General features: G+C 49.8%; 3 protein-coding genes across 7 annotated transcripts in view; 2 read left to right on the forward strand and 1 right to left on the reverse strand.

The window, feature by feature from the left end:
• The window catches only part of MLLT6 (MLLT6, PHD finger containing), a 75,037-nt gene extending 70,519 nt beyond the window's left edge, over nucleotides 1–4,518 (forward strand). For all 4 annotated transcript variants that reach the window (XM_077314217.1, XM_077314219.1, XM_077314218.1 and 1 more), the window contains one exon: nucleotides 327–4,518. In XM_077314217.1, the coding sequence (XP_077170332.1) occupies nucleotides 327–371 (45 nt within the window). In that variant the 3' untranslated portion in view covers nucleotides 372–4,518. The remainder of the gene's footprint in view (nucleotides 1–326) is intronic.
• Nucleotides 4,519–6,974: 2,456 nt separating this feature from the next.
• On the forward strand, nucleotides 6,975–12,576 carry CISD3 (CDGSH iron sulfur domain 3). Of its 2 annotated transcripts, none has more exons than XM_077315023.1 (3): nucleotides 6,975–7,193; nucleotides 8,265–8,420; nucleotides 12,114–12,576. In XM_077315023.1, exons 1-3 carry the CDS (start codon nucleotides 7,119–7,121, stop codon nucleotides 12,297–12,299), a joined length of 417 nt encoding a protein of 138 aa, XP_077171138.1. In that variant the 5' UTR covers nucleotides 6,975–7,118; the 3' UTR covers nucleotides 12,300–12,576. The 2 variants fall into 2 exon arrangements, with proteins under 2 accessions (XP_077171138.1, XP_077171139.1); XM_077315024.1 differs by having other exon boundaries at nucleotides 7,011–7,193; nucleotides 8,298–8,420.
• A 3,037-nt stretch (nucleotides 12,577–15,613) lies between these two features.
• LOC143826237 (coenzyme Q-binding protein COQ10 homolog B, mitochondrial-like) lies at nucleotides 15,614–23,911 on the reverse strand. The gene is made up of 5 exons (XM_077314934.1): nucleotides 23,688–23,911; nucleotides 20,798–20,983; nucleotides 19,927–20,119; nucleotides 17,751–17,852; nucleotides 15,614–16,120 (listed from the first exon to the last, which is right to left on the reverse strand). Exons 1-5 carry the CDS (start codon nucleotides 23,780–23,782, stop codon nucleotides 15,962–15,964), a joined length of 735 nt encoding a protein of 244 aa, XP_077171049.1. The 5' UTR covers nucleotides 23,783–23,911; the 3' UTR covers nucleotides 15,614–15,961.
• Between the last annotated feature and the right edge of the window lie 1,745 nt (nucleotides 23,912–25,656).

The raw sequence follows: 25,656 nt of genomic DNA on the forward strand, positions 1-25,656 counted from the left end.
TAGTAGTAGTAGTAGAAGAAGAAGAAGAGTTGTTTTTATACCCTGCTTTTCACTGCTCTGTAGGACCAGGGCTGCTCAGTGGGAACAGCACTATCAGGACTGCGACAAACCCAAGTAAAAAGCAGGGCCTGAAAGAACAACTCTTCTTCCTCTTCTTCTTCTTCCTCCTCCTCCTTTTCCTCTCCTTCTAACAGTCTGCAGGCTCAACGGCCTTTTCTGTGCCGGGCGCTTTAATCTTCTCTCTGCTTTTTGAAAATGGCCGACCGGCCCACGACCACTGGAGGCTGACCGGTGCCTTTCCTGTTTTCTTCCCCTTCCCCCTCCAGAGCATGAATGAAAAGGGAGGTGGTCCTGGCCAGGACAAGGGCTAATCTTGCCGATCCTGGGGCTTCTTTCCGCCGTGAGAAAACGGTCTCTCCTTGAGCCGCGGATTGTGAAGCCGCGGAGTGGCCGCACGCAAGTCTTCGGAGCAAGTCTTCGTGCCGTGGCGTGGCGATGCCAAGCAGAGGTGTGTTTGGCGCCTGTTTCCCGGTCCTGAACCTCGCTGTTCCAGCCCCTCCCACGAAGGCCGGTGAAGGAAACACCCTCTCTCACTCCCTACGCCGCACTTATTACAAAAGCAGTTGCACTTCCGGGGAGAGAGGGTGAAGGAGCCCGCTCCGTCCCGAGGTGGCCCCGGATCAGCCTCCGACGGGGAGACCTGCCTTAGCGCAGGGGTGACGTTAGCTGCACGGAGTGTCGCGTTCCCAAGCCGAGGCCAAGAAGTCCAGTAGGGGAGCCGAGCGTCCAAGTCCCGACTGCAGAAGACGGCCGAGAGTAGAAAGGAAGAGTTCGGAGCCCCCTGAGAAGCCCCCCGCCTTTCAGGCTTCCACATCTCCGTGGTCTTTGGCGTGGAGCCGGAGACGACTTGGGTGGATTTTAACGGGACCTGGTCCTGTTTGGGGCGGTGTCGGGGATCCGGGCTCAGTGCGGCTGAGGACAGTCGCGTCGGTTCTTCCAAGCGCCCCATCCACCTCCGCAAAGTTCTCGTGTCAGAATCGGCCCAAAGGAAATCTTCCTTCGCTTCCATTTCGGGTAAGACTTTGCCTCTTCCGTCAGGCGCCTTGGGTGAAACAGCCTGAAGCTTTCAGAAGGCCAGTACCGATAGTTCACCTGGGCTCACCTGGACGATGCTTTCCCACACACTCCAAAGGTGCTTTCCCTTTGTCAGTGGACCAGCTGCTTCACAACCAACACCAAAGAGGCAGGATGAGGGCTTTCTCTAAAGGCAGGAGCTGTTCCTTCCATCTCCAAAAGCCACTCCGTTCTAGTAAAGAACCTCCTCCACACCGACAGGTGGAGCTAGCCTAAATCAGGTCCTTGTTCACGAGAACGCTGGTCTTCCCATCCCCACAAGCCCTTCCTGGCCTCTCTCTCAGCTTCGTACTCTGAGATCTCAGAAAACTCCGCAGTTCTTCGCAGGATGGGATGAAAGGAAATGGAAATCGAGATCAGCTGCGGGGAGGAGCCCCACATGGCCCCTCCTCTGTTCGAGAAATCTGGATCTTTTCAACGTAGAGTTAGGCTCTGGGTCTTAAAAACCTTTCAAGCAGCCAGCTGAGGCGTATTCCCACCACCCCTTCTGATTTGCACTACTACAATACACTGGTGGTGAGCGTGTGCCGGCACACCCCGGGAACGATGTTCATCTTGTTTTGGTGTGTGTTTGCGTTTCGATTCTCCTTCTCTCCCCGACCCCTTTGCGAAACAAAAGAAAAAGGAGGACTTTTCTGAAAAGGAGAGAGGGGGGGAAAAAGAAATCGATGCAACTTTTCTAAGCTTTCGTTCTTTTTTCGTTTGTTTGGAGGGGTTTATTCTTGTCTCCAAGGCGGAAGCACTTGACTCCAAATTGTTCCTGCGTACCTTTTTTTCCGTTTTTTGTTTTTGTTTTGTTTTCAATCACCAGGAAGCATCAGCACCGATTTCAGAAATGGAACGACGCTGGACATTCTTCAGTCTCGGGTTAGAAAAGGACAAAGATATCCCCTCCCCGAACTGTCCCAAACCTCCAACCGTCTGATGCACTTATAACTCACCTTTCTTTCGATGCGCCCAAACCAGCACTTCTGCTGCATTCCATTTCACGTGTTGTGTTTTGCTATCTTGATAGTACTCATCCTCTTGGCTCCGGCCTGACTGTTGACGTGTGCAGACGGGTTGTCCGAGGGGCTTTTTTGAATTGTGGATAATTGTATAGATCACCCGTTTGGTTAAAGAGTGGGAAGCAGGGAAGGGGAAAGAAATTCATTCCCTTGCTCCCCCCTCCCTAAAAATCTGATTAGCTCTTCCATCGATTCTCTCATCGGAGCTGTGTGTATGAAGCAGGATTGGGGAGAAGCCGGCACATGCGCCTGTGGGGCTTCCTCATTCCGCTAGGGATACACCTGTAAGCATACGTTCGCTCGCTAGATCAAGGCCGCATATGTTTTCCAAAACGTAGGCACTTCCTCCACCTGGCATTGCAGGTTTGACTTTTTAATTTCTCTTCCTTAGTAAATGCTAAATTTGCACAAATGCCAAGCACTCATCAATCCAGATATAATTGGTGCGTGCAGAATACAGGGGGCGTTTCAGGTGGGAATGTCACGTGGCCGTATTTCTGCTCAAGGGAGGCCAATGAATAAGTACCCAGATTTTTAGAAAAGGTGCGAAGAAGAAAATTCAGCGTTGACGTAGCACTTTTAGAAGAAAAGATAAAGGTCTGAGAATGAAGGAGGAAGAACAGATTCTTCACTAAGGGAATCCACGGCACCAGAATGCCACTTAGTCCAATGATAGTAGTGAAGTGTATACCCAGACCCATAGCCACAGGGGCACAAAGGGGCAGGGCCCCATCAATAATTTGTCGTGCCCCTCCAATCAGCACTAGGGGTTGTGAAAACTGTCACAAGTCGTCTGTCAATGAGAGGACATTTCATTCTCTCCTCCCGGCTCCGTCCCAAGCCTTGGCAACGAGGGAGAGATTCTCCTCCCAAGCTTTGCCAGTGAAGAAGAGATTTTCCTGGTCCACCTCCCTCCCAGGCTTTGCCAATGAGTCTCTTTCCCTTCTCCCTCCCAGGCTTTCCCTTTGCACTTTGCTTCCTGCACAAAGTAGTCAATTTGACTGTGCTCCGAAGCACGTGACGTAGCCCTCCTTCTGTTGTAGCTTGCTAGCTCGTGTCAGGCATGGGTTCCTCTGCTCTGCAGCACTGGAGCACATTACCGTAGAAGCCTGGGGGAGGGCTCTATTTGAGCACCAGGTGGGGAGGGTTCAAAGGTGGTTGGGATCAGAGGGCGGCGGCAGCCTCTGTGTTCTGCCTCGCTCAAATGGACTCGTGAACATCTTACAATGTGTTGGCGTGTCCGTACGGCTTTACTGGGCCTTGAAAAACTCTTGGAAAGGGTGGAAGGGGAAGAGTTCTGCACCACCAGCCCACAGTGAATCAGGGCATCACGGCATTTTAAAATCACGGCAAAACTGTGATAATGAATCGGTGCTAGCAACAATTTTGCCTTCTCTTTTAACTGGGCTCAGCAGGAAGAAGTTTCCTGCTGTTATCTGTAGAAAGGAACCTCCTCAACTTTTCTTCCCATCCTTGAGAAGCAAAAAAGGCCCCCTTCCTCTGCATGCCAGGCAGGTTGTAGCTGCTAGGCTTGCCAGCTCCTTGCTGGGATATTCCTGGAGATTTGGGGGGCTGGAGCCTGGGGAAGGTGGGGGAGGGACATTGATCAGGTATAATATCATAGAATCTATCCTCTGAAGCGGTCATGTTTTCCCAGGGAAAGCGATCATGTTTTCCCTGGCGATCGCTTGTAATTCTGGGAGATCTCCAGGAGGTTGGCACCTGAATTGCTTTCCAGCCTGAGTGCCTAGAGCAGGGGTAGTCAAACTGCGGCCCTCCAGATGTCCATGGACTACAATTCCCAGGAGCCCCTGCCAGCATTCGCTGGCAGGGGCTCCTGGGAATTGTAGTCCATGGACATCTGGAGGGCCGCAGTTTGACTACCCCTGGCCTAGAGCTATTCTTTCGTCTTCCTCTCGCAAGCTGTGTAAAGCCAAACCAAGCAGGCTTTTGGGCTTGAGGGTGGGGTGAGTCCAGGGCAAATCGGTGTTGTGACTCAAAGGGACCACCTAGCCAGGAAAACGCCTCTTCCTCTGTGATCTTTGTTCGCAAAGCCTCATTTCGTGCTCAGAAGAAGAGACAGGCACTTTGATGGGGGTACATGGGTAGACGAGAATTCCCGATTGGCCCCGGTGTAACCAGGGACGTGGGACTGTGACGAGAGAGATTCGTGATATTGGCTATTATTGGTGTGTAAATAAAGGAGAGGGATATTTGGTTCCAAACAAAACGGATTTTTATTTAACCTTCTTTGTAGAGTCATCCCTCTGCACTGCATCGTAGCTTGTTCATAGCAAAGTAAATGAATCACAATGTGCTCACCCCCCCCCCATTGTACTCATTCCTCCCCCCTCCCCCAATAAATTTGTTCTGACTACGGGCCTTTGTATATGCTTTTGTTGACAGCAAAATGGAACTGTGTTTCATTGGAAAAATTCCCTGAACAGTTTTTCTTGGGAGGGGGCCTGGGGGGCGTTTGCAAGAAAGACTTGGCCAGAAAGATGGAATTGTTTTAAATTTTCCACTGCCTGCTTATTCACCCTCTTGGATAAGGAGAAGACCTTTGGCTTGGTAGAGGGTCTGCTTGGCACGCAGAAGGTCCCGGGTTCAATTCCTGATGCCTCCAGCTACCACAATCAGGTTGTAAATAGGGGGCGACTGTAAAAATCTCCACTTGAGACCTTGAAGAGCTGCTGTCAGTCTGAGTAAGTATTGATTTTGATGGACCTGGGGTCAGATCCGGCATAAGGCAGCTTCACGTGTCCGTTGGACACACACAGGCGTTTCCAAATGTAAACCTTTTAGTTCTGAGAAGCCCAGCCATCCAGAAAATGTGCTGGGAGAGAATGGAGAGGGTCAAAGCAACCCACCCCACACCCCCACTCAGCTAATGCTATTCTGCAAGTGACCCCTTTGGTCATTTCCATTAAGCAAGCCCAATTTTCCAAAATAAATGCCAACTAGCAGAATGGAAGACGGGCCCTCCTTATGCGTCGGGAGTTGTGTGCACATGATTCTGAATGCCCTTGTGGCATTGCACACTTGCTTGCGCTGAAATCCTAGGCGCACCCTCTTGTTCTTTCCAGAGTCTCATGCGCAAGTCCAACCTCACCATGCATTCAGTGCCCCCTAGTGGTCCTGGGGGGTATTTCAGCCCTTCAACCTCCCCCCATAACCACATCCGGGCATTGTTTCCCCAATTTGTAATGTGCCAAACTGCACTCCCCCTCCCAGCCATTCCTTGCAAACCTCGAGCTACTCCCCTGTAAAAATGTAACAGGAGATTACCAGTGCAATCCAAAGGAGAGTTCCTGCATTGTGCAGGGGGTTGGATTAGTTGACCCTGGAGATCCCTTCCAGCTCTAGGATTCCTGTCTAAGTCCATTCATTTCAATGGGTTTCGAGTGGAGCAACTCGCCTTAGGATTAAAATGTAAACCCTCCTCTGGGTAGGCACTGCTTTGCGTTAAGATGGTTCTAAGTTGCGATGGCCGGGAAGACTCTCCGAATGCCCTCGTATGTTTAAACGAATCACACAGGGGGACATTTCTTTACCTTCCTTTTGGTGCCGCTGCCTCATTTTGACGCTTTGTTGTTTTTAAGACGCTGTTCCATTTCCTGTTGATTTTCATTAAACACTTGTGGTTTTAATTAAAAGAGGGTGTGTGTATATTTTTTCAGCCATGAAGGTCCTGGAGCTAAGATATATATATATATATTTTTTTTTCATGCTGCTCAACTCTACTTTATTATAATTAAAAAGAAGAATACTGAAGTTGAAGACTTTTCAAACCCCTATAGCAGGGGTATCAAACTGCGGCCCTCCAGATGTCCATGGACTACAATTCCCAGGAGCCCCTGCCAGCGAATGCTGGCAGGGGCTCCTGGGAATTGTAGTCCATGGACATCTGGAGGGCCGCAGTTTGATACCCCTGCCCAAAGAAGGACCATTAATAAAGCATAGAATGATCCAATGGGAATAGGATGGGTTTCTTTTTAACTGCTGGGGAAGCTGTTGAGAGACGGACCAACTGGGTGTCCTTAAAAAGCATTCCTGGAAATGTTAAATGAATTTTTTAAAATGCTGGCTGCCTATGGAGGAGCGGGGAATCAAACCCAGCTCACCCTATCAGAGGCCACCGTCCTTAACCACACACCAAGCTGGCTCTCCTGACCTCTTAGTGAGCTATGACATTACATCTGTCCCAGGCCACCGGTTGTTTCTTAATAATGCCAGGGGGCCAGTGGTATCAAGGGGGCAGATCGGGGAGATTTCCTGTAGTTGAGACTGGGGAAAGCAGCCCAGACAGAACAGGTTAATCACCAACCACTTTGGGGACCACAGAGTTATAGGGTTAAATGTGGGGGGGGGGGGAGACCATTTTCTTGGAAGGCCATGATGGATGGATGGATGGATGGATGGATGGATTTATTTATTTATTTATTTATTTATTTCAGAATCCCAAATCCCCCATGTTTCCCAGTTAAGCGGCAAACGTTCAAACAAATGACAAAGACGATCTGACGAGGACCTGAGGCCACAGAGCCCACCCCCAAAGCACCCCCTTCCTCGGGAGGAACTGATCTCTGGCGTCTGAATTGTAATCCCAAGCGATCCCCAGGTCCCACCCGGAATCTGGCCTGCCTAATTTGGGGATGGACCCTGCGGCGCGCAAGGACCTCGGTGGGCTGCAACGCCCCGGCATCCACCTTCCGCGGGGGCGCAATCCGCCGCCTGTTGCTTCCCCCCACGTGGATGGAGGCGCTGAGGATCGCAGCCCGCCCCGGGCGCCGCGGGCTGCATTGCTCCGCCAGGCGCATCAGCAATCGCGCAAGGAGGACCGCGCAGCCTGCCGCGCAAGGCGGGCCGGGGACGGGGCGGGCGTCTTCCGGGGCGGCAGGCGGGGACGGGGACGGCGGCGAAGGGCGGCGCTCGGCCGCTGCCTCCGCCTCCTGCTGCTGCTGCTGCCCTTGAGCCATGCCCGGGCCCTGGAGAGGCGGCCCTCTCGCGTCCGCAGCGGCTGGTTCCTTGGCGCGGCTCCTGCGCCCCCAGGTAGGGCGGCCCCGTCCAGGCCGGGATATGGGCTGGGGCGGAGGGGGCGCTCAGTGGCCCGCAGCCCACCCTGCAAAGCGCCCACTTTCTCCAGGGAACTAAATCGTGTTGTCTGGAGAGGAACTGGAATTCTGCGGGTCTCCAGGGCACGCCTGGAGGCTGGCATCCCTAGGGGCACTGGGTGAGGTTGCCAGATCCAGGTCGGGAAACACCTAGAGACCGGGCGATATTGCTTGAGGCGGAGGGGGAGCTGAGTGCCCCACAGCCCCACAGCCCACCCTGCAAAGGGGTCAGTTTCAACAGGGGAGCTAAACTCTGTTGTCTGGAGAGGAACCGGAATTCTGGGGGGGGGGGGGGGTCTGGATGAATTTTAGTAATGTCATTAGAATATTTATGGGGTTTTATTGTGTCTTTATCTTTTTATCATGTAAACCGCCGTGAGCCCAGTTGGGAACGGCGGTATATAAACTCAAATAATAAAAATAAATAAATAAACGACCATGTCGGGGCTGGAGATCTCCCAGAATAGCCACAAATCTCCAGACGCCTAAATTTGTTTATTTGAAAACATTGACGCCACTTTGGGAGGAAAGGGCTGCTCTGGAAGCTTTGTACCACCCAACCACGAGCCTTCCCCTCCGTAAACCGCTCCCAAATTTCCAGGTATTTCTGTACCCATGCTTGTCAACAGCTCATTTCCTCTGCAAGGACCGGTTGCACACCTTTCCCCCTTCCAAATGCAAAAGGTCAGGTCGGGATGCTGCTCGAGAAGCCCCCCCCCTTCGTTGCAAACTAAAATAATGCTTCTGAAATTAATACCCTCCCCCCTGTTTGCAATAGGACCCACCCACCCTAAGAATATATCAAGCAGTGAAGCCCTATGCAGTTACCAATTGGAATCCCATAGAATTAGGCTGGAGTTTTCTGCCCTAGGATTGCTCTGGCAGGAGAAATTAACCCGCATCCTGAGCGTTTCTACCCTTTGTTGCGGCAGACTAACATGTGCTGGCATGGGCTCATTATATATTTGCAAAGAGGGGAAAGGCTACAAAACCCACCTTTTCCTCCTAGCCGTTCTCAATGCCTTCTCTGTCAACATTGCAGAGAAGGACCTCATCAGCTTCTTCAACAGCCCAGCCAGTGATTGCTGCCAAGCATCCCTTCCGGGTAGACCTAGAAGCCGGGAAGCGTTACGCCTGGTGTGCCTGTGGCCACAGCAAGAAACAGGTAAGCCTCCAGGTAACCCTTCCCCTCGCCCAGATTCCCTCTCGGCACATGCTCTCTTGGAGCCCCCTCAGTGGCCTTGTCTTTACCAAGTTTAGAGTTGGTCCACTCCAGAGTTGCGTGAGGATGGGAGCTGAGCCTGAGGCAGGGTCCGAACCACTGAGGCCATTGCTGTTTTGTATCATTGATGAGCTGAGCGGAGGTGAGAAAAGGCGCACTCAGCCAAGCCTTGATTTAAATAGTCATAAGAAGAGGCCTGCTGGATCAGGACAGTGGTCCATCTAGTCCAGCATCCTGCCTCACACAGTGGCCAACCAGTTCCTCGGAAGGGCCAATAATAGGGCATGGAGGCCAAGGCACATAAGAACCCTACAGCACATAAGAACGTCAGAAGAGCACTGCTGGGTCAGACCAGTGGTCCATCTAACCCAGATAAAACATCAAGTAGGAGAAACAAGAAAAGATAACAGATATAAAGTAGGACATCAGTTGTATTTTCAGTATCTCCGCAATAGTGATCAATTACGTTGACGTTTGTTTCTAAATAGGATTCTGTTTGAGTAAAGCTTACCTACTCTCAAATTATTACAATCAATTACACATTTATAAAGAAAAAAAGAATAAAACGTTATTTTACTTGTTCTTCGATTCTGTATTTTAGCAAAAATTTATACGTTTTTATCATTCACACAGTTCTGTCTCAGTTCTCATTTTTTCAAAGCCAACCTGTTTTTTTAATCCAGTTTAGGCCTTTCTAATAATTGTGTGTAAAAGAAACCATTGCCAATTAGAACTCTCTTTTTTAAAGTCTTCCCTTGATTTCATTGTGTATTGTCCTTGAGCGAAGACGAAAATGTCTTTATAGGTTCACCATTTATCTTTAATTAACATTTCCCATCAATAAGAAGAAGAAGAAGAAGAAGAGTTGGTTCTTATATGCCGCTTTTCCCTTCCCGAAGGAGCCTCAAAGTGGCTTACAGTCGCCTTCCCATTCCTCTCCCCACAACAGACACCCTGTGGGGTGGGTGAGGCTGAGAGAGCCCTGATATCACTGCTCGGTCAGAACAGTTTTATCAGTGCCGTGGCGAGCCCAAGGTCACCCAGCTGGGGGCATGTGGGGGAGCGCAGAATCGAACCTGGCATGCCAGATTAGAAGTCCGCACTCCTAACCACTACACCAAACTGGCTCTCAGTTCAGTCCTGTTCTGTTGTTATCCATAACAGTGTTTTGGGCAAAGTCTCATATTTATTCCGTATCCTCAAAATTGCATGTCTAATAGAATGGTTTTTAAAATCCACATTAACCTTTGGTTTTTCATACCACACCATAAATAGCCATCCACCCAAATCTCAGCTCAAGTGCTTCTAATTCCAGAAATTGACCCCCTCCCAAAATGGCCAATAATGGTCCTGAAGAAAAGGGGCCCTGGTTATAAAAATGACTTCCAGGGATGTGATAGGAAAGTGTGGCCTTGCTGACATCCCTTCTGGTGTTTCTTGAAGCCTCAAGAATGTTTCAGGGGCTTCTCAGTAGTAAAAAGGACGAGAAGAGCTGCTCTAGACACTCCAGAATAATGAGAATCATTCTAACGTAGGCTTATTCCGCACACATTTGATAATGCACTTTCAAGGTGCTTTTACAGCTTACTTTTCCTGTGTGGAACAGGAAAATCTGCTTTTAAAGTGCTTTGAAAGTGCATTATCCAACGTGTGCAAGATTGGCCATAGTCTTTCCACTGCCTTTTAGGTAAGAAACCACACTGATCTTCATCTCATTTTTCTGGCCATGCTGATGGCTCACATATGGGAGCTTTGTTATGAGGAGATGAACCTTCTGTAGAATCTTTCTCCATAGACTGTGCTTCAAGCTGTTTGCTGGTTATGTTTGTACCTAAAATTGTAGGACCAGTTTCCTCATCTACTGAGAGTTCTTCTGTGCTGAGGGCTGATTCATGACAGAAATCCTGTTAAATTATTTTCAAACGTTCTGCTAAAATCATTGTAAATAAATGGAAAGGTGCACATCCCAGCAGTATATAGTTAGTAAAGCTCCAAGTCCATATATTGCTATGTCCAGCAGATGGCAGCTTCTTAGCACAAATCAAAGAACAGACTTTGTTTTCAACTTATACTAGATCAAAACTGGTTTGATCCAATTGTAATACGAACCCTTTTGCTTGTTGAAATGTTTCTTGGATTTCAAACACAGAACAAACTATGCTTTTGCCCTGTCCATTAGGAAAAGAATATTTAATATTTCCTTTGATTTAGAAAAGGGAATATCAAATAGGGAAAGAACTCCTGTTCCTGTGACTCTCCAGTCAGTTTCTCCCAATAAGCAGACTTCGATGAAAGAAAATCTCTTTATTGAAAGTATAACCATCTAAGTATCTCAGAATCCTTGCTAAGACAAGGATTCCCTTATCTGTCTACTTCCCCAGCACTCCCCTGTAACTTAGGTTTAAGCATGAACATTTCCCAAAGAAAGGGAAGGCGATTGTAAGCCAATTTGAGACTCCTTCAGGTAGAGAAAAGCAGCATATAAGAACCAACTTCTTCTTCTTCAAACCCTTGCCTTCCTTGAGAATGAAAGTTAGACACAGCATCGCTCCTGGCCCTAAGACTGGGAGATAACTGTTCTCAACCCCCTAATGGATTTATACCACATTCCATCAACCTGAACCCTTGGTGAACCCTACAGCACATAAACCAGACATGCCAAGCAATATAGAGTTATAATTACCCGTTCTACCTACTTAACAAGAGCCTCTTGTGGTACAGAGTGGTAATGCAGCAGACATGCAGTCTGAAAGCTCTGCCCATGAGGCTGGGAGTTCAATCCCAGCAGCCGGCTCAAGGTTGACTCGGCCTTCCATCCTTCCAAGGTCGGTAAAATGAGTACCCGGCTTGCTTGCTGGGGGGTAAACGGTAATGACTGGGGAAGGCACTGGCAAACCACCCCGCATTGAGTCTGCCATGAAAACGCTGGAGGGCGTCACCCCAAGGGTCAGACATGACCCGGTGCTTGCACAGGGGATACCTTTACCTACTTAACTACATCAAAACTGATATATATAAACAGAAATACATGTGTAGTTACATGATTCTGACAGTTCCCCCCTTTTTCTGTGTGTGTGTGTGTGTGTGTCAGCAGTTGGGGTCTCTCCCAGCTGGTTAGTTGTGTCCTGCAGTGTTTCCCCCAAAGAGGATAAAGTATGAGTCAGCCACGTCATCTCCCAGACCCCTGCCTTCTGCTCTTCACAAACCACCATGAATTGCCTCAGGATTCGTGGAAGTTCAGGCTGGCTCTTCAGTTCTTTGCCTTTTGAATGGCAAACTGGCCCAAATTCATAACAAAGTGTCCTTCATGAGCAAGTGCATGCCTATCCCTAGATATTTCAGCCCCCACCCCCACCCCCGTCCCCCTGGATGGATCGCACAAATTCAGTCCTGACTGTCAGGGATAGTCAAACCGCGGCCCTCCAGATGTCCATGGGCTACAATTCCCATGAGCCCCTGCCAGCGCTTGCTGGCAGGGGCTCATGGGAATCGTAGCCCATGGACATCTGGAGGGCCGCAGTTTGACTACCCCTCATTCTTAGGTCAACCTGACCCAGAACATTAATCTGAAGCCTCTTTGCAAAATATTCTGCCTCGTGACGTGTCTTGCTTATTTTGTTTTGTGTGCCCCACAAGCCCTTCTGCGATGGCTCCCATAAGAAAGCCGCCCCGCAGATCTCTTCCCTGAAATTCAAACCAGAAGAAGCGAAAGAAGCCTGGCTGTGCGGGTGCAAATGCACAAAGAACCCTCCGTACTGCGACGGCACCCATAAAGAAGACTTCGTGCAGAAAGCTGAACTTGGTTACCATCCACAGCTGTGAAGCAAGGGGGGGGACACACTTTGTGTCTCCTGACAAGTACATGATTTTGAAGGAACAGGGCCCTGGTTCCGGTCTCCCTGGACGTTCTCCCGGATCGCCCCCTTGCTGGCGGGTGGCGATCTGGTTTGTCATCTGGTTGCAAGTTGTGAAGCCCACATGACTTTGAGCCCCTTAGTGACTGACAAATAGGAGAGGTAACATTTTTTTGCTGTTTTTCCACGGAACCGGATGAATGCCGCTACCCTTCGCCTTGTGAAATAAAACATGTTTGAAATGCCCTGGTTATTCCTTCCCCTCATTGTCCCAGGCTTCAAGCACGCTCCCCCTCCAGTAGCCTTTTCTGTGAGAAACTGTTTAAAAAGGATAAACTGGAGGTGAAGAGAACGCTGTAAGGCAGGGGTATTCAACCTGTGGTCCTCCAGATGTTCATGGGCTACAATTCCCATGAGCCCCTGCCAGCGTTTGCTGGCAGGGGCTCATGGGAATTGTAGTCCATGAACATCTGGAGGACCACAGGTTGACTGCCCCTGCTGTTAAGGCACTGGAGATCCCCATTAAGAGAAAGGAAGTGAATGCCAAAAGAATGCCAACTGGGTTATGGGGCTGGGAAGAATGAAATCAGAATGGTGTTACCTCTTGGGAGTCATACTTGTGTTAGATCGACATTATTGTCGCTAGATTTCTATGCCGCCCTCCCAATATGGCTCAGGGCTGTATACAAAGTGGGTTAAACCAACAGTAAATTAAAAACAGGATAAAGCACTAACAGTATAAGACAAAGCAAAAACATAAGCAACAAATTAGCAGTGTGAAGAGAGAGCAGCCCCCAGATATTCCCTGCCCACAAGTCTCCAGGCTAGGTGTCACTCAGTGGGGTTGTTTTGTAGGGGATGGTCACAGATGTTATTCAGTCATTGGCCCCAGCTCAGAGCTTGGGGTGGAAGAGCTCCATTGTGCGGGACCTGCGGAACTCTGCCAGTTCTCCTCTGGGAGCTCATTCCACCAAGTAGGCTCCAGCATTCTGGGCCAACTGCAATATCCAGATCAAGGATAAGGATAAATATCCAGATCAAGACCGCATAGAGCTAGTTACAAAAGTCCAGTCTAGACATGGATCACCATGGCTAGGTGTTCCAGGGCCTCCTGGGGACGAATCTGCTTCCTACAACGGATTTGGAGCTGGGTAGAATAGTCCAGTTTTATTAAGAAGAGAAATAACTTTGTAAAGTGAGAGAGAGAGAGTTGTAACCGTCTAACTGTTATTCTTCTGGAGGCCATCTGGGAGGAAGGATGCTCAAAGGAGCAGGAAGTCTCCAAACGAGGCAATCAGGACATAGGGAGAGTCTATTTGAAATTGCCAGGAAGATCTGCATCTAACTCTGCTAACCATCTCTAGCAATGCCCTTTGTTCTGCGTATGGTTTTGAGTCATGAACACTGTAGATCTTGCCCATTGCAACAGTTAGCACCCCTGAGGTAATCGTCCTTATCAGCAATTGCTGACACAACCAGAACATTCACGTTCTTGGAACAAAGGCCTCCAGGCTGTGGGGAAAAGGCCAGGAAAGGTGAGTTGAGTTGCGTCATCAACCAACTAGTCGTTGGGCCTGCTTATGACAAAGTCCTGTTTTCGCTGGAGAAGTCACTACGGGTTATGTAATGATCTGTACCTCTCATAGAAGCGACTCATGCCTGTGCTTTATAGGAACCAGCCAGGTTGCATTGGAAATGACCATTTATGGTAACTGGCGCCATTTTGTGACGGAAAACTGATGAGGGCTTCTCAACGTCATAACCTTCCAATCTGGAAGTTCTTGGCCTGGAGCCTGTGGACATCTTTGGAATTCAGACTCGGGGCAGTGGAGACAATCCCAAAATGGCTGCAGGAGGTGGAGCCAGTCATCAAATTGGTGTTCTCCTGCGGACTGGTTTGTGAGGTTTGATTTCCACAGGCCATCTGGTATAAGGAACAAGAGAGCTTCCTCGCCAGAAAGAATGGAGCCATTACCTAACCACAGACAGGCTGGACCAGGTAGGGATGACAGCTGGGTTATCTGCCCCAGAAATTTAGTTTCTTTGGACTCGGCCTTCTGTCATCTCTGAACAACTCCAACCCAAGTACCGAAGTCTGTGGAAGCAGAGGAAGGTCATAAAGGCTTCAAATATGGGGCCCCAAGTGAGGAGTGGTATACATTGCTCAGGGCAGGGGTAGTCAACCTGTGGTCCTCCAGACGTCCATGGACTACAATTCCCAGGAGCCCCTACCAGCAAACGCTGGCAGGGGCTCATGGGAATAGTAATCCATGGACATCTGGAGGACCACAGGTTGACTACCCCTGGCTCAGGGGACTGATAGAATATTTGTAAAAGTGTTTTGTAGGAGAAAGCATGCAATGCCTTAAAAGGAATGCCAGACTCTCCGTTTCCTGAGTAGTTACAGTCTCAGCAAAGCAACGGTGTGTTTATGCACCAGATGGTCAGAGAAGACGGGCTTTGGAAGAAGGAAGAAAAAAAACAAAACTACTTTTTCCTGCCCGCACAATAGTTGCATTTCTGCCCAATGATTCAGTTTCCTGGTCAGTCCCAACATGTTTTCGTTCTCTTCCAAGGTCCGGAAACGAAACAGAAGTCACACGTCTTCGCATATCCTTGAGCGGAAGGGCTCTCTGAATCTAGCATTTAGCAGTACAGTTCGAATTACCATCTCAGAACAACGTTCCTCTCAAGGAGAGCCAAATATATGTCTCCAGCCACCAAACAGGCCCTGAAGGGAGGCCCAAATCTTCTGATAAATGCTCCTAGAGTAATTCTATTGCTTTTATCCAGACTTTCTTAACAAGGGTTCTGTGGACCCCTGGGGTTTCTGGACAGCCCTGGAAGGAATTCCTGAACGGCCTGGAGTTAATTTTTATATTTTTTTAAAAATTGTTAAACATTGATTGCGTGATATGACCATACAGGGTCATGCCAACGCACCCTCCCTCCCAAAATGACCAATGATGGGATTGGGGAGATGGGAAGGGGAGGGGCCCCAAGTGGGGCGTGTCCACAGCTCTGCTTCCCAACCATATTCTGGATGATCGGTCCACTTCTCAGTTTTCTTGAAGCCTGAGGAATGTTTCAGGGGTTACTTAATGGTAAAAAAGTTGAGAAAGGCCTCTTTTGCCCATTGGGTTGTCCATCGCCATGTTGTACCGGGATATCTTCCACTATCATAATGGATTCCCCTGGAGACTATGACTGCTTGAAGGCACCCTCTCTGAACTTCCCAAAGCAGAGTTTTCACACCCACACACACAAAAAGTGTGGCAAGAATTTGGAAAAAAAAATCACGCTTTATTGATATTTAAAATAAAATACTGCGCCTTTAAAAAAATATATCCTGGCGGAAAATTGCATTTTATTCCACAGAATAAAAATGTCACCGATTTGCGATCCTCTGTCATTCCCAGAGGAAAAACAGAATTAAATATCCAATAAATTACCCTCGAACAACATTCTCCAGAAAACAAACAATCAAGTAAATAATTTACTGAGAGGGTTGAGTGTTAAATAGGCATAAATAAGGCAGTGTCCATAGAGGGGGGTCTGGGAAAGAATGCAGGGTTGTCGGTGAGGAAGACAATTGCTCCGCTAGCGCATCGGTTTTGGCAGGTCCGTTTGTCATGTGCAATGAACTCTCTTGTGTGGTCTGACAGCCACTTGTGGGCCGTACAGTTTTTCTGCCCGGTGCTCGAAGGCCGAGACCATCTGCTTGACCACCTCGTCAAAAAAGAGGTTGGCTAACTGAGAATGGAGAATTGACTTGAACTCAAAGGAAACCTGAGGAAGAAAGCAAAACACTTTGTGAGTTGAAACATCAGGGTGAGTTACCATAGTCAGCTTGGTGTAGTGGTTAGAAGCGCGGACTTCTAATTTGGCGAGCCCAGTTTGATTCCCCGCTCCCCAACATGCAGCCAGCTGGGTGACCCTGGGCTCGCCACAGCACTGATTAAGCTGTCCTAACCCAGCAGGGATCTCAGGGATCTCTCAGTTCTCCTCTCCCTCACAGGGTGTCTGTTGTGGGGAGAGGAAAGGGAAGGCGACTGTAAGCCACTTTGAGACTCCTTTGGGTAGAGAAAAGCAGCATATAAGAACCAACTCTTCTTCTTCATAGCTCTAAGGCAAGAATTGGTTACTACGGTTCTAAAATTGTGATTGCCAGACTGTGGACTGCAAAAGGGGATTCAATCCTCAAAGCCTCACGGCAGCTTCTTGAACATGCAAGCAGCAGCTGTATGCTGAGCTGGTAGATCATGGTGAGCCATCACCTACTCTGACTGGCAGCAGTTTCGGGGATGACATTCCAAGAGAAAAGTAATGGCAGACTAGGAATTCCCAGCAGCAGCAGCATGGACCAATAAGCACAATGTTTTCCCACCCAAATGAGAAGAAGGGAGAGACACTGGGAAATAGTAACCAGTGGGCTATCCTATAGCTATAAAGAAGACGCATCCCATTCATTTTCCCAGCATGTTTTTGCTCTCCCCAGTCCCTTAAGGAATTCAGGGTTGCAAACATGGTATTCCCGTCCCGACTTTGTCTAAACCATAACCTCTGAGAAAGGCTAGCCCAAGCAGGAAGAAACTGGTCCAAGATCACTTAGGGAGGTTAAAGGGCTGAATGGGGCAGTCTCCAAAATCCTTGCCTAATTTTAGAAATGGAGATAAGAATTTAACCCTTCATCAAATGGGCATTACAATAAAACATGTAAAACAGGCGTGAGACAATTTTGTACATGTCTCTCCAGCAGAAATGACTGCTGTTTGAAGTTCTCAAAGGAGGGTGCCTTTGTTTTTAAAACGGGGAATTCCCAGCAATGTCCAGGAGCGCTAGAAGATACAAGCACTTCCTTATTACTACCGCATCAACCTTTGCAATCCTATGCGCTCCAATCTGATTTGAATGGAGCAACTCTGCATCGAATTGGACTGTACACATCCCATGCTGGCAAAGGCTCATGGGAATTGTAGTCCACAGGCATCTGGAGAGCCACAGTTTGGCCACCACTGAGCTAGACGCAGCTATTCTGCAGCTGGTCTGAGCAATCCCAACCTGGGACTGTGCAAAAGACGCAAGAAGAACAGCAGATCTGCATGGACAACTCTGCAGATGGCCACACAGGGAGCACCTGGTGCAGCCAACACTTCAGGATAAAGGGCGAATGCTTCCAAAGTAAAATCGTGGGATCGAGCAACTACAGCTCTCAAACTGTGCCGGCCAAACCACGGACTGCAAAAGAGGATGTAGGCAGCAAGGACGTCCCGTTCGGCTTAAGCAGAACTTTGGACCGGTGGTGAAATGCAACTTGCAACCTGGCAGCTTTCGAAACCACACATTTCATTGGCCCGGGAGTTCCTCTGCTGACAGACACACCCCCGCTGCCAGAAGGTGACCTACAAAGGGCACTCACGTAAAAGCTGAGCGTGCAGGTTTCCGGATGACCGGCGAGTCCTGGCTCGAACTGCCACAGCGTCTCCAGGTGCTGAAATAACCTTCCGTCTTTACTCACGGCCTGTGGTGGAAGAAAGGTCCGACGTTTTGAAATCAAGAACAAACAGAGAAAGCAATGCCCTTGGAGCTTGGCCAGCCCAATTTTGAGGCAAGATTCTTCTGTATTCTGTTCACACACACACACAACCCACAAGCTACTCCAGCAGAGGGGCATGAGAGTTACTTCTCCAGAAATACCCTGACTTCTCCCTGTCTTCGTTTTCTATTCACACAAGGATTAGGTACTGCTTCAGGCCTGCCTTCCGTTGTGTGACTGAGGACGATATATATTCAAGGTAAGGATTTAACCGAACTGTTGTTGGCTTCAAAAAAAACCCAAATTTCAGAGAAAAGGGCAGGAGGAATATCAAATGCCTCAGGGATTGGGGCGGAGATCAGGGGCTGGGCTGAGTCAAACAGGGTGAAACTCAAAAATCTAATTTAATGACCCAGCAGTTTGAGTTGAGATAATCCTTTCTGATCTCAAGCACTGATCCAAATTAAGCAAACCGGTTGATAAAAGGAGTGCCAAATGACCTGGACGATTTGCAAGGGGGGAAAGCTTTCACCCTGGCCTTGTGCCTTTTGAAGTTTCAAATGTTCCCTGCCAAAAGCTTACTGCAATTCCAGATTTCCCCCCACCCCTGGGAAGAGATTGTGAAATTCTCCCATGATGGCACTGCTTTACATGGGAGGTGGGGAAGGAACGTTTGTGTGTGACTGAAGGGGTGTGAATCACAGAGTGGCAATCCCCAAGAGATCAGCTGAGAGAACTCACTTCAGTTATCATCTGAAGCCAGTTTCAAACTGGTTTGGCAGTAATTGCTCCATACCAAGAAACCCTGGGTGTTCTCATCCTGTGAGAGGACAGAGAAAAGTCTACATGCTGAGTTCCCAGAATTCTCTGGGGTAGAGCCCTGTCAACTCAACTTTCAGCCTGAAGATTTCTAAGTGTGTCTTCTGTTTCTACCAACAAAACAGTCCAGATTAAGCCCATGACCACAATACACCCTTAAATCAGTCACTCGAACCCTCAAATTTTCAGCTCTCAGGGAAACCCAGGAGGCATTGTTGTGTGAGAAATCTCAAATTCTTATCATATTTCTCCGGGAGTAGACACATCAGGGAAGTAATTTGGAAGGAATAGGCCTCTGTAGGACCAGAACTTGCAGAGCAAGGTGGGGTAGATTCAACCCCTATTCTCCTACTCCAGGGGTAGTCAACCTGTGGTCCTCCATATGTTCATGGACTACAATTCCCATGAGCACCTGCCAGCATTTGCTGGCAGGGGCTCATGGGGATTGTAGTCCATGAACATATGGAGGACCACAGGTTGACTACCCCTGTCCTACTCCACTGAGTAAAGTTTGAGGCTTTCCTTCAGCTTCTTCTGTTGAAGAAAGGACCACATAACGTGGACGACAGCTGAATTCACCACTCTGTCAGGTGCTCAGGATTTACTTCACATAACATGGGCAAGGCTTAGTATATCTGAGAGCTCAGAGCTAGAACTTATAGAGAATGGTGCACCTATTCCCTGGACCCAAAATAGCCACCTTTACCCCCAGGCTGCATCTTTCATAAGCAGGTGAATGTACAGACACGGAGGTTTCTTTCCCACAAGAATACCTGAAGCTGACTTCTGCTGAATCAGACCTTGGAAAGCCACCAAGGTCTCACCTATGACCAAGCCCTCTGGGCCAGACCAAAGTACCCAAAGTACCCTATTTTGGTACCCTATCACCCAATTCAGTACAGAAGTCTGCCTTTGCAGAGCAAGCCCAAAATTTCTTGGTGCACTCTCATCCGAATACTAACCGGTGTGTGTGTGTGTCCAGCAGTTGCTAAAGACCCAAGACCCTGGTGAAATAAAAGATGGCAGGTCTCCTACAACACACAACACCTGGACACGTGTAGAGAAACTGCCAGTTCATGGGCTTCTGGAACTTCAGGAGAGGTCTCCCTGATCAGAGAGTGGGACTCCTACAAAAGTTTAAGCTCTTTGCCTGTTTCTGGCATGCAAAATCCTCCCTGCAAGATCACCAGGTTACATTCCTAACTCCCTGACGCAAGCGCACAACTTTACTGCCTCTTACCCGGATCTGCCGGTGGGGCACCGAAGAGATCTCCGAGATGTAGCGCTCCACCACGGGAGGGAACCCCACTTCCAATTCTGCTCGTGAGAACTGTTTGCGACTGGAGAGGACACGGGAGCTGGTGCACCAGGGGACAAACAAACGATAGTTGGCGATGTCGGCCACAACGTCGTACATCTGCTCGATGGAGTACCTGCAAGGGCAAGAGAAGAGGGGTGCCCAATGAGTAAGGGAAGTGCAAAGCGTCATGGCCAACAGCAAGCATGACCAATCCCTCCTCCTGAGGCCCTCAAGCATGTTGTAATCCTCCACCCTGTGCTGGGAGCAGCGGAATGTGAATGAATGAATGAATGAATGAAATTTCTGGGGCACTGCTCAGTTTGAGACAACGCTCAGCCCAGAGCCCATATCTGGGACACATGATCCAAGAGAGCCTCTGAGCATGTCAAAAGTGAAATAGGCATTGGCTTAGTTCTCACTGTAGTGTTTACAGCAGGGGTAGTCAAACTGCGGCCCTCCAGATGTCCGTGGACTACAATTCCCAGGAGCCCCTGCCAGCATTCGCTGGCAGGGGCTCCTGGGAATTGTAGTCCACGGACATCTGGAGGGCCGCAGTTTGACTACCCCTGGTTTACAGCCTTCCTGGGCCTAAGAGACAGTGAGGGCTCATACAGTGAAATGTTTCTCGATCTTTATTTTTAATTGCTCTCATGTAGAAACCTAGGTGTTGAGGAGACAGGTTCCAGAATAATCTTCTCCCTTATCAGCTAGCTTTCCATGAGCAGGGTCCCCCACAAAGTATTTCATTCTGCTTGGAGTTGTCCCCTCTGCGAGGAGAAGCCCAAAGGCACTACGGTTCGGAATACTCAACCCAAGCTGATGGACTTCTTCATATTCCACGCGCTTGCTGCCACCAAACAGGGGAGCCGCCAGGTTCAAGAAGGACCGGTGCTGCTGCTTCGTAGATAATGTCGAGGGAAGCAAAGGGCGGGTCTTTGGAGTCCGAGGGGCCGGGAGCCAATGGGAGCTGAACCGCTGACAACGCAGCAAGTGCAACCTGGACAAAGGAAGGAGGAAAGGAGGCATTAGTGGTCCAGCAGAGTAAGAAACATCAGCCACGCCTCATCAGAAAAGCACAAAGAGGAGGCAGCCACAATCTCTTGCTTGGCCCAGGAGCTAGAAGGGGAGAAACACACGGCCATCCCAATGACCATTCTTGGATGGAAGAACGTCAAAAAGGAAACAGCTGGATTAATTCACTGATAACCTGGTTTGGAAAATTTCTATACTGCCTTTCCAGAAACTTGCTTGAGGAGAGGGAGACAGAGACTGTTGCTCAGTGGTGGAGCAAAGAATCATAGATGCCTCCAGCATCCAGGAGAAGGATCTGCCCAGCCATTGCTTGAAGACCGCCAAGTGAGGAGGAGCTCCCCACCTCCTTAGGCAGCCCATTCCACTGCTGAACTATTTTTGACTTATTTTTTTCTTCCTAATATCTAGCCGGTACCATTCTACATGTAGTTTTAAGCCATTTCTGTGGGTCCTCTCCTCTGCTGCCAACAGGAGCTGATCCTGCATTGAGCAGAAGGTTGGACTAGATGGCCTGTAGGGTCCCTTCCAGCTCTATGATTCTAAATCCTGTTAGTCAGGGGTAGTCAAACTGTGGCCCTCCAGATGTCCATGGACTACAATCCCCATGAGCCCCTGCCAGCAAACGCTGGCAGGGGCTCATGGGGATTGTAGTCCATGGACATCTGGAGGGCCACAGTTTGACTACCCCTGCTTAGTCTTTAAAGTGATCCTGGTCTCTTGCTAGTTTCTGCTGCTACAGACAGACTAAAAGGGCCAGCCATCTTCCTCTATCTGTGTGTGACCTGCTGTTGATTCTTGCCCAGCCGGGATTGAACAAGAAGTGATCTAATTTCAGCTCCTTAGCTTAGAGGCATGATTCCCTTGCCTACCCCACCCTATCAACCTCCCATTGTTCCCACTTCTCTCCTTTCAGCCAGCCCTAGTTTCACTGTTTGCCTAACAATGATTGAGACGGTCTCACACCCTTGCTGGGTGGACAGATGACTGTTTTAATTGGATCTCCTTCTGACCTGGCTGCTCTTTGGCCTAGTCCCCCGTTCCTCCTTATTACTAAGGTTGCTAACCTCCAGGTGGTGGCTGGTAATTTCCTGGGATTACAACTGATCTTCAGGAGATCAGAGATCAGTTCACTGGGGAGACGATGGCCAAAAGGGAACGGTGGACTCTATGGGCATTATACCCCACTGAAGTCCCTCCCCAAACCCCATCCTCCTCAGTTTCCACCCCTAAAATGTCTGGCTGTTTCCCAACCTAGAGCTGGTAGTCGATTTGTCATGTCTGTTCTGGTGGATTTATGTCTGGGGCCCCTGATGAAATAAGCCAGAACTCAGGAAAGTGTAAAAAGGTAAAGGTAATGGTATCCCCTGTGCAAGCACCGAGTCATGTCTGACCCTTGGGGTGACGCCCTCCAGCGTTTTCATGGCAGACTCAATACGGGGTAGTTTGCCATTCCCTTCCCCAATCATTACTGTTTACCCCCCAGCAGCAAGCTGGGAACTCATTTTACCGACCTCGGAAGGATGGAAGGCTGAGTCAACCTGGAGACGGCTGCTGGGATTAAACTCCCAGCCTCATGGGCAGACAGCTTCAGACGGCATTTCTGCTGCTTTACCACTCTGTGCCCCAATAGATTCTTGTCAGGAAAGTGTAGGCTGGAAAAATTTTTGTTGAGCATCAAGACTCCTGTTTTGTGGCCAGCCGAAGAGTAACCAATGCCTGCTTGTGCTGATCTGAATTCTGTTTTATTGATCAACACACACACACACACACCAAATAAAGCCAAATACTGGACCCCACAAACCAAGGCCAGCTTGTGAGTAGATTATCGTCCATGTTAAGGTGCAGGATCGGGGCCTGCCCAACCCTGTTGATTTCAGTGGCTGAGTTCTGCAGTGCCATTCTGTAGGGTTGCCAGACTCCAGGTGGGACCTGGAGACACACACAGACCCAGATTACAGCTCGTCTCCAGACTGCCCCATTTCCCCGGGAGAAAATGGCTGCTTTGGAGGGTGGGCTCCATAGCATTCAGCCCTACTGAGCCCCTTGCCCTCCCCAGGCATCACACCCAAATCTCCAGCACTTTCCTGGCCTTGCCAACCCTACTGGGGGGGGGGATGTGTTAAGTGCCCTCAATTCACTTCCGATTTACGGTGATCTTATGAATTGGTGGCCTCCAAACGCCCTATCGATGATAGCTTTTCTCAGGTTCCCCCTCGGACCTCAGGCCAACACGGGTCAAGAGGACTCAGCCCCAGGGCTCCAACGCAGTCAGAACCTGGAGATTTGGATCTGGAACCTGGAAGAACGTGGTGGACCGAGGAGGAGGACCTCGGTCGGGTACAATGCCAGGCAGCCCCCCTTCCAAAGCAGCTGTTTTTCTCCAGGAAAACATTTGAAATCAATAAACACGAGACATACATCGCCTGGAGAGAAACCGCAACGGCAGGAGATCTCCAGTTCCCGCCGGGAGGAAGTTGGCAACTCTAGTTCTCTGGGAAACAGCGCGGGGCGCCGGGCTAAAACCTTGCGCTTCCGGAAGGGGCACACATAGAAGGCGGAGAGAAGCCGAAACACGAGACATATGTCGCCCGGGGAGAAGCTGAAACTCCGGGTGATCTCCAGCCCCAATCGGAAGGAAGTTGGCAACCCTCCGGCGTCGCGCTCCTTACCTGGCTCCCCGGGTTCCCCGCGGCCGCCAGCCGCTCTCCCACAGCGGCCGCAGGACGGCGGCGCATCGCCCGGCGCAGCAGATTCCCCCAGCCATGCTCGAAGCAGCAGCCAAGTGTGAGCGAAGAGGCAGGGCGCGCGGAAACGGCTTAATCCGGAGCGAAAGCGACGTCACCCGCCCGGCCCTCCCCTGTCCCCACCCCCGGCGTGTCCTGGAGCGCCGCGTCAGAGCCGGGATCTGGCCGGCATCCAGGCGGAGGCACTCCCGGCCGCTGGTCTGGAAGGGGAAACGCTCTGAAAGCCCAATCCGGATTGGTTCCTCCCTGGCCAAGTTCCAGATTCAACCACATTTCTTTAAAGCGCTCAGGGCGGCGCGCTTCCCCCTCCCCCCTTTCCCAACAACCCTGCGAGACTAGGATAGTGAGGATGGCTGGCCCAAAGGCACCCAGGGAGAAGGGTGCCAACCTCCAGGTGGCGGCCAGAGGTCACCTGCTATTGCGTCTCCTCTCCAGGCCACGGAGATCAGAAGCTAGACTCCATGCGTTGTGGCCCAGACTCCGCCCTCTTCCGGCTCTGCTCCAGAGGCTCCAGGTATTTTCCAACTGGGGGCTGGCAGCTCTACCCAATGATCCTTGAACCCGCAAACTGCGTACGCCGCTGGTGCTCTTCCCTATTGTGTGGAAAGTGTCGGACTTTGGCTGGATCGTCACACCATGTTCTCTTTGAAAGCCCAGGGTCACCAGAGCCTAGTTTGGCCAGCAGCAGGAGAGCTACAGCCGTGCTTCTGGGCCCTGCGCCTGCCAGGCAGCTCCAATTACATGCCCCCCCCCCCAGGAGCCATACATAGAACTGGGAAGATGATGATGATAATAATTAATAATGGATGCATTACCACAGAGGCATATGAGCCTCTTGTGGCGCAGGGTGGTAAGGCAGCAGACATGCAGTCTGAAAGCTCTGCCCATGAGGCTGGGAGTTCAATCCCAGCAGCCGGCTCAAGGTCGACTCAGCCTTCCATCCTTCCGAGGTCAGTAAAATGAGTACCCAGCTTGCTGGGGGGTAAAGGGTAATGACTGGGGAAGGCACTGGCAAACCACCCCGTATTGAGTCTGCCATGAAAACGCTGGAGGGCGTCACCCCAAGGGTCAGACATGACTCAGTGCTTGCACAGGGGATACCTTTACCTTTACCACAGAGGCAATGAACAGGGAGGAAGAAAAAACAATTCTTTATTAAGTATTGTTCTGTGTGTGTCTTTTCAAACTATGAAGACAGCCTTCTAGAGGAAGGGGTGAGCTTCAGCCCTGTTCACCAGTGAAGATGTGTGCTATCCATGCTCAGGGTGTACTTGGTTTTTCTGTAGACATGCACTGAGTGATTCCCATGTTGCGTTCAATTTACGTACAGTGGAAGGTGTCATTTTAGCCCCATGTTGGTCTAGGTCGGTAGTTCTCAACCTTCCTAATTGCTGCGACCCTTTAATACAGTTCCTCCTGTTGTGGTGACCCCCAATCATAAAATTATGCAAGGGTTCTTTCACAGGAATTAAACCGAAATAGAACAATGGCGTGAAGATCCATTGTTTCTGATTGTATATAAATTGTTTTTTTCCCTGGTGTTTCTCAGTCCAGTCCCACCATGCCGATCTCGCGCTTTTCCGCTGCTCCAGACAGACAAAAGCTTTATCTTGATCCACCCTGCAAGGCTGTTGTGTGGATGGCACCCCCCCCCCCCCCACCGGCCAAGCTGCTTGCCCTGCCCTGATCCCGGTGAAAACGTAGTTCAGGGCTCCCGACCCCCAGGTTGAGAACTGCTGGCCTAGGTACTGGTCTCTGGCTAAGTTTATAGAATATTTATGTTATTTGTAGTCTACCTTTTGCGTGGGACTCAAGGCGGATTGAGCATGGCGAGTCTGCACATGACACATTGAGCAGTATGGATGCTACATAATAGGATCTAGCTGTTTAGACC

Source organism: Paroedura picta, chromosome 16 (genome assembly GCF_049243985.1).
Source record: "Paroedura picta isolate Pp20150507F chromosome 16, Ppicta_v3.0, whole genome shotgun sequence".
Taxonomy (NCBI): domain Eukaryota; kingdom Metazoa; phylum Chordata; class Lepidosauria; order Squamata; family Gekkonidae; genus Paroedura; species Paroedura picta.

Excerpts from the sequence above, each read along its gene's own strand:
- CISD3 (XM_077315023.1), top strand. The coding sequence starts at position 7,119 with ATGCCCGGGCCCTGGAGAGGCGGCCCTCTCGCGTCCGCAGCGGCTGGT. Across the intron at positions 7,194-8,264 it reads CGCGGCTCCTGCGCCCCCAG|CCGTTCTCAATGCCTTCTCT; the intron begins GTAGGGCGGCCC and ends TTTTCCTCCTAG. Across the intron at positions 8,421-12,113 it reads GTGGCCACAGCAAGAAACAG|CCCTTCTGCGATGGCTCCCA; the intron begins GTAAGCCTCCAG and ends GTGCCCCACAAG.
- LOC143826237 (XM_077314934.1), bottom strand. The coding sequence starts at position 23,782 with ATGGCTGGGGGAATCTGCTGCGCCGGGCGATGCGCCGCCGTCCTGCGG. Across the intron at positions 17,853-19,926 it reads TGCCCCACCGGCAGATCCGG|GCCGTGAGTAAAGACGGAAG; the intron begins GTAAGAGGCAGT and ends CTTCCACCACAG. Across the intron at positions 16,121-17,750 it reads CCTGCACGCTCAGCTTTTAC|GTTTCCTTTGAGTTCAAGTC; the intron begins GTGAGTGCCCTT and ends TTTCTTCCTCAG.